This window comes from Meles meles, chromosome 7 (assembly GCF_922984935.1).
Source record: "Meles meles chromosome 7, mMelMel3.1 paternal haplotype, whole genome shotgun sequence".
Classification (NCBI taxonomy): domain Eukaryota; kingdom Metazoa; phylum Chordata; class Mammalia; order Carnivora; family Mustelidae; genus Meles; species Meles meles.
The window spans coordinates 63,760,776-63,773,967 of record NC_060072.1 but is presented as its reverse complement, the minus strand read 5'-3'; the positions used below and the strand labels follow the sequence as shown (position 1 = coordinate 63,773,967).

Genomic DNA, 13,192 nt, shown 5'->3' with positions numbered 1-13,192 from the left:
AATCCAGGTAAAATCTAGAACTCTTTTGAATTTTTTAAGAACAGAAGTACTGATTAAATTTTACCAAAAATGTAAGGATGTAAAAGCATAAAATAAAATAAAAGCATACATAAATACATAAATAAAAGCATACAAAATAAGTTGAAAAAATAAACCTAAATATATCAGATTTAACAATAAATGTAAAGCAAATGAACTTGCTTCTTAAAAGATAGTGACTTTCACATGAGCTTCAGTGTTTTCAAAATTCTAGCTATATGTTATTTACAAGACACAACCTAAAAAATACAGTGTGAGGAATGTTCAAGATAAAGGTCAGAAAAGATATACCAGGCAGGTATTAAATCAAACTCCTGTGGTTATATTAATGAGTCTGAGACAAAATAGAATTTAAACTGAAAAGGACTGGGGTACCTGTGTGGTTCTGTTGGTTAAAGATCCAACTTTGATTTCAGTTCAGGTCGTTATCTCAGGGTCATGAATTCAAGCCCTGAATTGGGTTCCATGCTGGGTGTGGAGCCTACTTTAAAAAAAATGAAAAATTTTTAAAAAGTGAAAGAGATTAATAGAGTTAAAGAAGGATATTACTTCATAATAAAAGTAACACTTTATCAATAATATATACCAGTAATCAACCCATATATATCTATCAACTTAATCTCAAACATATAAAACAAAAAGCTCACAAAATTACAGGAAGAAATATAAATCAGAGTGGAACAAACATTCCCAACAAGTGAATAGAAAATATAGACAAAAATTATTTAGGATAAAGAAAAGTGTGAACCACCAAATTGTACAAGAGCTCTCTAATAGACATATATCAATTTTTAAAAAGCTCAACCAATGGAATATATATTTTCTCCAGCCTATAATAGATGCTTATTACAACTAAGTCTAATGCCACAAAGTTAAAAAAAAAGAAAGTGTTGAAACCATATAACCACTATTTTCTGCCCATAATGCAATACAATTAGAAATCTATGATAAAATGTTGCCAAAACCTCACATATGAAATTACTTATAGGTTAAAGAATAAATAATTTATAAAAATAATGAAGGAATAAAAACTCTATGTCAGTGAAATCATTGACTAGGAAAACCTGTGGGACAAGGCTAACCAGTACTCAAAAGCTTATTTAGAAATTTAAATGTATACATGTTTTTAAAAAAGACTGAAAATTAGTGAACTCAGAATTTAGAAAAAGGACAATACAAGTTTGACTAAAGTAAAAAAATGTGATAAATAATTCATTAAGTTATGTACTGATATATTTCCTGTTTCAAATAAGAACAATAGATATAATATATCTTTTTAATTCCAAAGGGATATATCTGGTTTCAAAGATAATGTAAACATCATTCTGGACATTCAGTTTTCCTGAACTAGAAACTGAACAGAAACATAAAGGCATAAATAGAGCTGAGCACAAAGGCTGAATGCAAAGCCTCTAAATCTAGAAATGGACAGTGGTTTCTGGATGATCGGCTTCCAGAGAAAATAAAGTTCTTCAAAAGAGTCAAGAGATTAGATCCAGATTCAATGCTGTAATCCATGAGGTGGTGGTGTTCAACACCCTTGGACTGAGCTGAGTAGTGTCCCTCAAAATTTCACATCTACTCATAGTCTCAGTATATGATTTTATTTGGAAATAAGTCTTTGAATTAGTGAAATTAAGATGAGATCATATGGGTTAGAGTGGGTCCTAATTCCAACCATCAGGGTCCTTATAAGAAAAGGAAAGGGGCACAAGGACAAAGATACACAGGAAGAATACCATGGAGACAGGTAGAGATTTCAGTGTTGCATCTACAAACCAAGGAATGCTAAGGATTGCTGGCAATTACCAGCAGCTAAGAAGAGTCAAGGAGGGGTTCTTTCCTGGAGCCTACAGAGGAAGCCTGGCCCTGCCAACACCTTGACTTCCAATTTCAAGCCTTCAGAATTGTGAAAGAATAACTTTGTTTTAAGCCATCAAGTTTGTGATGCTTTGTTATGGCACCCCTAGGAAACTAATACAAACCTCTTTGTAAAAGAGGTTTTGGAAGAATAAATATAGTGAAAGAACACCAGAATGGTCAGCAGCAACAACAAAATACTCAAAATTGTTTAGTTTTGCCAGCTAAAACTTAAAAATACATGAACAAATCTAATGGTAAAAAAAAAAACAACGCACATAAATTACCAGTTGAAACATGGCTTCATTCCAGATTAAATTTATTATAATTTCATCTGTTTTAAATTATATATTCTGACAAAGACTTTAAAATAAGTATGCTTGGGGCACCTGGGTGGCTCAGTGGGTTAAAGCCTCTGCCTTCAGCTCAGGTCATGATCCCAGGGTCTTGGGATCGAGCCCCACGTTGGGCTCTCTGCTCAGTGGGGAGCCTGCTTCCCCTCTTTCTCTCTGCCTGCCTCTCTGCCTACTTGTGATCTCTGACTCTCTAGTAAATAAATAAAATCTTAAAAAAAAATAAGTATGCTTAACCCGCATAATAGGTTTAAAAGTAGTAAATAAATGGCATAATGTCCATTAAAAATGAATAACAAATTATAAGAAAAATCAAGCAGAAAGGAGAATACCAAAAGAACTCTTGGAAATACTAAAGAATAAATGTATAGCATTGAGATAATAAAAGGAATCCTAAGTATGTAATAAATTTCAAGCCAACCTACATTAAAATGAGAATTGGTGAACTGAAAAAAATCATTTATCCAGAATGTAAATCAATAACCTAAACTGATTCAACAAAAATGAATGCTTAAATAATATTAAAGATCAAATAACAAAGTATACACCTCAAAAAAAATTCTAGGAAGAGAATGGAGGAAATGTCAGATATAAGAATTACTGGCTTAGAATTTCCTAGAATTTGAGACATGAATTTTCATATCAAAGATGAATTATAATTGCCAAGTAGAATAGATATAAATGGACATACTAGAGTAAAATTACAAGCTTTCAAGATAAATAGAAAAAACCTGTTATGAAATAAATAGAGGGCTTACAAAGAAATAACAATTAGACCAATAGCAGATAGGTACCAGCAACAATAGAGTTTAATATCTCTGATCCTAATTACTTTGGGTTTGAGTCAAAAACACAAACCACATAGCAAGAAATGAGCAAATGTGACTATAAATTTTTAAATTTCTTTATAATAGAAGACACTGTAGATAATGAGGAATGTTGGTAGTGAATAAAAACTAATGAAGAAAACTTTTGGACAATATCTACTAAGTTGTGTACTCTACAGCCCTGAGACATATTTTAGAGAAACTCTTGTTCACATACACAAGGAGACATATAAAAGTTTTATTGCAGTATTGTTGATATTAGAAAAAAGTTAAATAATACAAGTGTCCAATAGAGACCTGGATTAATAAATTGCGGCATGTTCACAAATTGAAATGTGGTGCAAAAAAAAAAGTAAAACTGTAGAACTGTGTGTATGAGCATAATTTTAAAATGAGGAGCTAACAGAAATTTTCAAAATAAAATGTATAGCATATGCCAGTTATTTAAAATGTAAAAATATATGAATTATATGTTATTAATATATACATATATATTTTATAAAACTATAAAAATAAACTAGAAAGAAAATACATAACATTCAACATAGTCTTACATCGAGGAAGGGCTAGACGATAATATCATAGGGCCACACATGGGATTTTAATATATTAGTATTTTCTTTTGAATTGGCTTTAATCATTTTGAAAACCTGGGTGGTAAGTACAAACATGTTAGTTAATTTATTTTGTCTGTACTCTTGAAGTGTTTTATAAGAATATTTTAGAATTAAAAAGCTGAAATTAAAAGATGGTGAAATTAATTGACTATACACCATAGAGGTCATAAAAAAGTAAAACACTGTTTTTTGAAAAGATTAAAATATAATAATAATAACAGTTATCTGGAAAGGCAAACAGAGTGGAGACACAAATAAACACTATGAAGAATAAAAAAGGATAGATACAGCAATTTAGAAACATTAAATAGAGGGTTTTCTAGATGAGTATACATTAACAAATTTTACTATAAATACATAGAAAACGTGAATATTTTCATAGCTATTTAAAAACATGAATCAGTCGAAAATTCCCATTCTCCAAAGGCACCAAGCCTAGATTCTTTTAAGGCAAGTTTTACAAACTTTCAATGAACTAATGATTTCTGCATAAAACAAGTTATTCTAAGAAATGGAAAAAAAATTTTTCCACTTCATTTACAAAAGTAGTACAATCTGGATATTCACATTAGACAAGTTCAGTAGAAGAAAAAAAGTTCAGGCTAATTTTACTTATAACTATGCATGCAAAAATTCTAAATAAGAAATGAACAAATCAAATCTAATGTATAAAACACTCACTAATATAGTTTATATTAGATATGCAAGGATGGTCCAATATGAGAAAAATCTATTAACCAAATAGATTAACACAGTAAAGGGGTAAGATCTTTGATATTCTGCTAACTATATGCAGAAAAATAATTTGGTGATACTTTACATATTCATAATTAAAACTTTGAGCAAATTCAGAATAGAAGAGGAAGTTCTTTAATTTGATTAAGGTCATCAACACCCCCCCCCCCGAGTAGAAATCACAACTGATGGTGAATTCTTTGGGAGAATTCTTAATTAGATACTGGAATAAAACTGCTATCGCTGTCAGTATTACATTTAAGTTAGAGGTTCAATTTGATGTAAAAAGATTTTAAAAACCTAAAAGATTAGAAAAGAAGAAAATAAGTGTGAATTTTCTCGATGAAAAATTCCAAAAAAACACTTAACATACATTAGAGTAAGTGAGTTCAAAAGAGTTGCTTATATAAAATTGACATGCAAAACAATTAGCTGCTATTGTCCTCATGGGAATGAATTATTAATAATTAAAGATATGCAACACTAGCTTGTACTCACCACACTATGTAAGATTTAATATGTTTTAACATTTTTTTGATAGATACATCTATCTTGGTTTGCCATCAGCTCTAAGAGGAATAAGCTATATTCCAGCCTTTTTAATCCTAATTATTTTGAAGAAACGTCGTCTACCTGGTGAAAATGTCTCTTCAGGAACTGTGCTTATAGAGGCAAAGGTTGCAGGGAAGGAAAATGAGTGCAAAGATTTGCACCAAAATTCCAAAGTCTTGAATGATGATGAATTGAAAACTAAACTGTGATGCCCTATTTTATCATGCTTCTCAGCGTTGGAGAATTCACTACAACTTAATTGTTTTTAAAATCAATAGGGATACAGAGGGTAACTTTTTCTTATCTCTATGAACCTCAAGTTTTGGTGTCCTTTGTTGTTGATGATGCTGTTGTTTTTACTCAAGATTAAAAAATGCTCAATGATGGTATTTCTGAGGCATCCATGACACTTGAGATTTTTCTCAGAGGGACATTTATAATAATTTTCAAAACAGCATATTAGAGCCAGTTTTATTTTTTATGTGAAAATAGCAATTTCTCTTTAATCTCATGTGAAATGAGAGTATATTTCCCACATTGCCTTTTCCAAATGATTCTAAAAATTTCCTATTATAAAAATCTATTTAATTCCACTGAACTTCTGATTGATACTGAGGTTATTTAGAGACTGAAATTCTTATCTTGCTTACATGAATATTTATTTTATTCAAATGTATCACTTTTATATGAAAGAAGCCCACACCTTCTAATTCTAGGAATTATTCTTTAACTTTCCCTATTGCTTTCAGACATGATTGTTTTAAAATCAATTACTTATTAATATGCCATCACTTGCTCACAATTTGTTCCCAGGTTTATTACTCAAGTCCTATATTTGCCCATTTTGTTCAGAATACTGAAAAACTGAGTCAGGTTATTAAAAATTATGTAGCAAAGATTGTTGGGTTGTTTCTTTTTTAAGCAATTCAAACCTGGTGACTAAACTCTGAAAAACAAGTGTCTGAATCAAAGGATGAAAGGATGATATTAGAAAAACACTTTAGAATCAGACATTGTTGAGGGAATATTTTCCCAAATTCAGGAGACCTTCTGAAATCAATGTTTATCCTATCCATGATGTCCAAAGTTAGAACACAATATAATTTTCCATAATTCATCTTAGAGAATGATGCCTTTAAAAAGTAGCTTCTGTTATGAAATTGGGTTAATAAAATTCAAGATACACATTTAAAACTAAATCTACTGATATTATTATTTTGTCATTTATGGTTACAATAAAAGAATGAAAGACTTTTCTCTTTTTTTCTTTTTTTTATTGTGTTATGTTAGCCACATACAGTACATCATCAGTTTTTGATGTAGTATTCCATGATTCATTGTTTGCATATAACAACCAGTGCTCCATGCAATCCGTGCCTTCCTTAATACCCATCAACAGACTCACACATTCCCGTCCCTCTCCCTTCTAAAACTCTGTTTCCCAGAGTCGATAGTCTCTCATGGTTCATCTACCACTCTGATTTCTTCCCTTTTATTTTTCCCTTCTCCTAATGTCCTCCATGCTATTCCTTATGTTCCACAGATAAGTGAAACTATATGATAATTGACTTTCTCTGCTTGACTTATTTCTTAGCCTAATCTCCTCCAGTCCCATCCAAGTTGATGCAAAAATTGGGTATTCATCCTTTCTGATGGCTGAGTAATATTCCATTGTGTATATGGACCACATCTTCTTTATCCATTCATCTGTTGAAGAGCATCTTGGCTCTTTCCACATTTTGGCTATTGTGGACATCACTGCTATGAACACTGGGGGTACATATGGCCCTTCTTTTCACTACATCTGTATCTTTGGGGTAAACACCAACTAGTGCAATTGTTGGGTCATAGGGTAGCTCTATTTTTAATTTTTTGAGGAACCTCCACACTGTTTTCCAAAGTGGCTGCACTAACTTGCATTCCCAGCAACAGTGTAAGAGGGTTCCCCTTTCTCCACAACTTCTCCAACATTTGTTGTTTCTTACCTTGTCAATTTTTGTTATTCTAACTGGTGTAAGCTGGTATCTCAATGGAGTTTTGATTTGAATTTCCCTGATGGCTAATGATGATGAATACTTTTTCATGTGTCCATTAAAGATGAAAGACTTTTAAAAGACAAGAGGCCTGATTGATGATATGGGGTTTCTGGCTCAAGACAGTAGAATAAGGAACCATATTTATTTAATTCTTTTTTTTTTTTTAATTTGACAGACAGAGATCACAAGTAGGCAGAGAGGCAGGCAGAGAGAGGGGAAGGGAAGCAGGCCCCCTACTGAGCAGAGAGCCTGATGCGGGGCTTGATCCCAGGACCCTGGGATCATGACCTGAGCCGAAGGCAGAGGCTTTAACCCACTGAGCCACCCAGGTGCCCCATATTTATCTAATTCTTATTTTATCTCCTTATTTCCATCCCACTCAAAAAATATTCAATACATAAATAATTATATAAATCCATAATGGTGGGGAGATTACAGGAAGGGAGGGTGGGAGAAATGGATAGCAATATACTATGTTTATATATTGTATAATATAAAGGGAATGTGACTTCCTCCAGGGATAGAAGAGTGGAAGAAGGTGTAATCTAGAATGCAGTCACAAGGAGCCCAGGATGTAGGTAGGAGCCTCTGAGTTGCAAGTTCAAATGCCACCAGAAAAACTGGTAGTTACACAGAAAATAGACCAGTTAATTGAAAGACTGCCTAAAGATATTTTGAAGACTAATGTAATTTCGTGAATGATTAGATGTGTCATATGAGAAGAAAGAAATTGAGAAAGACTGGGTAAGGCAGTCTATAAGAGTTAAGTTTTGAACTTGTGGAGTTTGAGATTTCATTTCTGGTTATACTAAAAATAACCATGATTCAAGACAGGAAGGAGTATTGTTGAAACAAGTGAGAAGAGTTAATCATTGGAAATGAGGAATGTCAATCAGGGTAGTTATGATTGCAGCAGTGAGGTATAGTTCAGTGTTTATAGTTGAGTGTTAGAGTCTGATGACAGGAAATCTGGAGTTGGAAGGGAAGAAGTGGGAAGAATCACTTAGAAGCTAAAAGAAGGAACAAGGACTTACCCTATTTCCAGAGACTTGTGAGAAAAAGGAAACAGCACCACATAAGAAGCTTTTGGGGGGGAGAGGAAGATGGTGGCATAGGAGAAAACCCTTGGCTCATCTTATCCCATGAACACAGCTAGATAACTAGCAAATCATCCTAAATAACCCAGAAATTGGCCTGAACACAAACAGAACAAAGTCCACAACTAAAGGGAGAGAAGAGACCATATTAAAGATAGTAGAAAGTGCAGAGATGGAATTCAGGGAAGAAACAGATGCCAGGTGCTGTGGAGGGAAAGGAGCCATGATCTCAGAGAAGGGCAAGATTGAGAGGAGTGAACAGGGGGATGGATACACAAGGAAAATGTTTTCCCAAAGTCATTGGCTTGGAAAATGAGGCTAAATTTTATGAATTTTTGCAATCAGCAGGGCTTGACAACTGGAGCTTTAAAGGTCAGTGGGTGTGGCTGGGAGCTCTGAGGGCACTGCACTGCTCCTGGAGAGGAGGTAGGCAAACCGTACTTGGGCAGACAGTGCGGCAACAGTGATCTAAAGAGCACCTGTTGTACACAGCGGGAAGATGATTTACTCTTCTCAGAGTCCCCAAGAGGCAACATTCATGGAATTGCCTTTCTGGGAACAAAGGTGCTGCCTGGCACCGTTTCCCTCTCCCACCCCTCAGCATAAACACAGAACCACCTATAGGAGGTCAGTACAGCCGGAACACTGGCTGCTGCATGTGTTAACACCAAGCCCCACCACCCTGCACTCTGACAGGATTGCCCTTCTCAGTAAAGTTTGCCTCAGTCCTAGAGCAGCAGCCCTCCCACCCCCCAGAAGACAAGCACAAAATCGTGCCCACATCATGTCACCTGACCAGAGTTCTGCAGGGCCCCAGTTCTGGTGGAGTTAGTTCAGGTCTCATTTCACAAGCATACCAGAGCATACCTAGTTAAAACTGGCCACATTCTGGCCAGGGACCAAAACCAGCCCACAACAGGCAAGGAGATCCTCTGCAAAATGGCCTGAAGGATAGAGCAGCCAAAACACAAGAGCAGAGCATATGCTGCACATACCTGAGACACTTCCCAAAGCACCAGGCTCTGGGAACCTCATGACCTCTTCATGAGGCCATTACTTTCAGAAGCAGGAGACATAATTAGCTTTTCAAATGCAAAGAAGTAGGCAGAGACTTAGACAAAATGCAAAGACAGAAGATTTTATCCCAAATGAAAGAACAAGATAAGGCCATGGTCAGAGATCTAAGCAATACAGATATAAGTAAGGAGCCTGATGGAGAATTCAAAGAAATAATCATAAGGATAATTACTTGGCTAGAGAAAAGAACAGAAGACATCAGTAAGACCCTTACAACAGAGATAAAATAGTTTAAAAAGAATCAATCAGAGATGAAGAATGCAATAGACAAGATTGGAAACAGGCTTGATGCAATGAACAGCAGGCTGGAAGAAACAGAGGAATGAATTAGTGATCTAGAAGACAAAATAATGGATAATATGAAGCCAAACAAAAGAGAGAAAGAAGAATTATGGAACACGAGAATACACTTAGAGAACTCAGGGACTCCAACAAACATTCATATTATAGGAGTCCCAGGAAAGGAGAGAGAAACGAAGACAGGAAATTTATTTGATGAAATAATAGCTGAAAACTTCCCTAATCTAGGGAATGAAACAGACATCCAGATTAAGGAGGCACAAAGAAATCCAAACAAAATCAACAAAAGCAGACCAATGCCAAGATGTATTGTAATTAAATTTTCAAAATATAGTGAAAGAAACAATCTTAGGGGCACCTGGGTGGTTCAGTCATTAAGCATATGCCTTTGACTCAGGTCATGATCCCGGAGTCTTGGGATAGAGTCCAGCAATGGGCTCCTTGCTCAACAGGGACCTTGCTTCTCCCTCTCCCTGCCACTACCCCACTGAGGTTGGGAGTGAGAAGATAATGATTGCTATCATCATTTCTATTTAACATTATACCCAATGTCCTTGTCAGGGAAATAGGAGGGAGAAAAAAGAATAAAAATGTATAAGGCTGAGAAAAGAAAAAATAATATGATCAGTGACAAGTTGTGTAAGCAGAAAATCCAAAAGTTACTACAGATAAACTGTCCAAATTAATGAATTTTAACAAATCTCTGGATACACAAAATCAAATGCAGTTTTTCATATGTCAATTGCAGTTAGGAAATGATATTAGTAAAACATACTGTGTAGGAAAGCATCCAAAAAAACCACGGTCAAATCTGTGGTTAGAATAAATCTCCCAGCAAGTATTCAAGACATCTACCCTCCAAACTACACAAGAATATCCAGAGAAATTAAGACTTATAGCATGTTTATCGGTTAAAAGAGTTAATATTGTAAGGATGTCAGCTCTTCTGAAATTTATCTACAGATTCAACAAAATCCCAGCACTTTTTGAAATGAGGACATTGCCAAGGTTTTTGGACCTATACATGAAAGTATAAAGGGCCAATGCAGTTGAAGAAGAAGGAAGATGGAGAAGTCCACTACCAGAGATTAAAATCTATAAAACTTAAGTAATTAAGGCAATGTGGCATTGGTCACCAATCTCTCATCCTAGGTGCCACCCACTCTTCCTGGTGCCTGCTGGTGCCACTTTCTCTTTCCCTTGTAGATGTTTCCTTCATTCAGAATCCAACACTATATACTGGATTGCTCTCCTAATTGGAAACACTTCTGAAGTTCCAATAGCTCATATCAGAGCTCTGTCCTGCTTCCATCCACAGAGATGTCTTCCTCTCCCTGTTCAGGTTCTGACACCCATGCCAGAATGCCCATGTGTTACTGCCCTCTTTATCCCTGTGATGGTTAATGTTATATGGCAATTTGGCTAGGCCATAGTATCCACATATTTGGCCAAACATTATTCTAGATGTTTCTGTGAAGGTATTTATTTTAGATGAGATTAACATATAAACCAGTACACTTTGAGTAAAGTAGATTTTCTTCCATAATGTGGGTGAGCCTCAACCTACCAGTTGAAGGCTTTAATAGAAAAAGACTAAACTCTTTTTAGTTTAGATTAAACTTTTAACCAGTTTTTAGAAGAGAAAATTCTACCAGCAAAGTGTCTCTGGACTCAAACTGCAGAATAAACTCTTCCCTGGGTCTCAAAATTGCTTACTTAGGGGTGCCTGGGTGGCTCAGTGGTTAAACCTCTGCCTTCAGCTCAGGTCATGATCTCAGGGTCCTGGGATCTAGTCTCACCTCGGGCTCTCTGCTCAGCAGGGAGCCTGCTTCCCCTTTCTCTCTTCCTGCCTCTCTGCCTACTACCTTCACAGAAACATCTAGAATAATAAATAAATAAATAAAAATATTTTTAAAAAATTGCTTGCCTAATGTCTGTGCATATTCTATTGATTTTGTTCATCTGGAGAATCCTGACCAATAATCCTTCCTTGGATTCTGGCAGCCATGCTGATCTATCCCTCTTATGAACACTCTTCTAACACTGTTTGAGGTTTTGGGCTTTCACATGCTACTCAGTTCCTTGTAGTACCCCTCAGTAGCTAACTGTTTCCCCCATCTACCTACATATCGACTTGCTTTTCCCCATCTAATGTCTCAGGATCAAATTATTCAGTTAGAAAAAAGACAAGACTAAGGGAAGAAGAAAAGAGAAGGGAAGGGAAAGGTAGGGAAAAGGGGAAAAACACAATTGAAAATTTGATAAATTTTGGGGAGTATTATATTGGAATAACATATATCTAGAGAGTAGATGGATATTGCCAATTATATTTTCACACTAAGTTTATATATGTCTAGGGTTAGGTTAATAAATGCTATTTATTAACATTATGACCTTAAAACAAGTTGATTTCATATTATCCCCTGCTCTAGATAGAAACAAAGAGTTTATTTTATTGACTAAATATTTAAAATGTTTTTCACTTTGTTCAACCATATAGCAAATACAGGAAATCCTGAAAGTGATTTTAGAATTTGTGATTTGCATATCTAATTTTTAAATTTATTACTCAAGAGATTTGTGGTTCCAACAAACAACTGTCTGAATAGATTGTTTTTGTTTTTCAACAATGCATTTACTTTGCTTCTACTTTTTCTCAATGTTATAGCCTGGTTAACATATGTATATACACAACTCATATAAGACACAAATTATAGAAATAGCCCAAGGAGTGCCCAGAGCTCTGTTATAAACAGTGCTAGTGAAGTAAAGTGTGATAAAAGCTAAGTATGAAATCTTTTTGCAATTGGCCCTAAGAAAAAATTTTTTTTTATTTTTTTATTTTTTTATTTTTTCAGCATAACAGTATTCATTGTTTTTGCACAACACCCAGTGCTCCATGCAAAACGTGCCCTCCCTATTACCCACCACCTGTTCCCCCAACCTCCCACCCCTGACCCTTCAAAACCCTCAGGTTGTTTTTCAGAGTCCATAGTCTCTTATGGTTCGCCTCCCCTTCCAATTTTTTTTTTTATAAACATATAATGTATTTTTATCCCCAGGGGTTGCACTACTGGGTATTTACCCTAAAGATACAAACATAGTGATCCGAAGGGGCACATGTACCCGAATGTTTATAGCAGCAATGTCTACAATAGCCAAACTATGGAAAGAACCTAGATGTCCATCAACAGATGAATGGATAAAGAAGATGTGGTATATATACACAATGGAATACTATGCAGCCATCAAAAGAAATGAAATCTTGCCATTTGCGACGACGTGGATGGAACTAGAGGGCATCATGCTTAGTGAAATAAGGCCCTAAGAAAAATTTAAACAATTGTTACTTAAAAACAAAATAAAAGACTCTTGTAAAATTGAGATGTGTATAGTTCCTGTTGAAGTCAACTTCCAAATAAAATTATATTTTTTTAAAGATTTTATTTATTTGACAGACAGAGATCACAAGTAGGCAGAGAGGCAGGCAGAGAGAGAGGAGGAAGCAGGATCCCCGCCGAGCAGAGAGCCCGATGCGGGGCTCAATCCCAGGACCCTGGGATCATGACCTGAGCCGAAGGCAGAGGCTCTAACCAACTGAGCCACCCAGGTGACCCCAAATAAAATTATAATTTAACTGATCCCAGTGACATGTCAAGTTTGGTAAATTCAAAATTCTTACATCAATATCATTTTTGA

The 13,192-nt window shown here is 35.2% G+C and overlaps 1 protein-coding gene across 6 annotated transcripts in view; it reads left to right on the top strand.

Moving 5' to 3' along the window:
• The window catches only part of SLCO1A2 (solute carrier organic anion transporter family member 1A2), a 45,793-nt gene extending 39,575 nt beyond the window's left edge, over positions 1-6,218 (top strand). For all 6 annotated transcript variants that reach the window (XM_046013609.1, XM_046013610.1, XM_046013612.1 and 3 more), the window contains one exon: positions 4,973-6,218. In XM_046013609.1, the coding sequence (XP_045869565.1) occupies positions 4,973-5,192 (220 nt within the window). In that variant the 3' untranslated portion in view covers positions 5,193-6,218. The remainder of the gene's footprint in view (positions 1-4,972) is intronic.
• Positions 6,219-13,192: the final 6,974 nt, after the last annotated feature.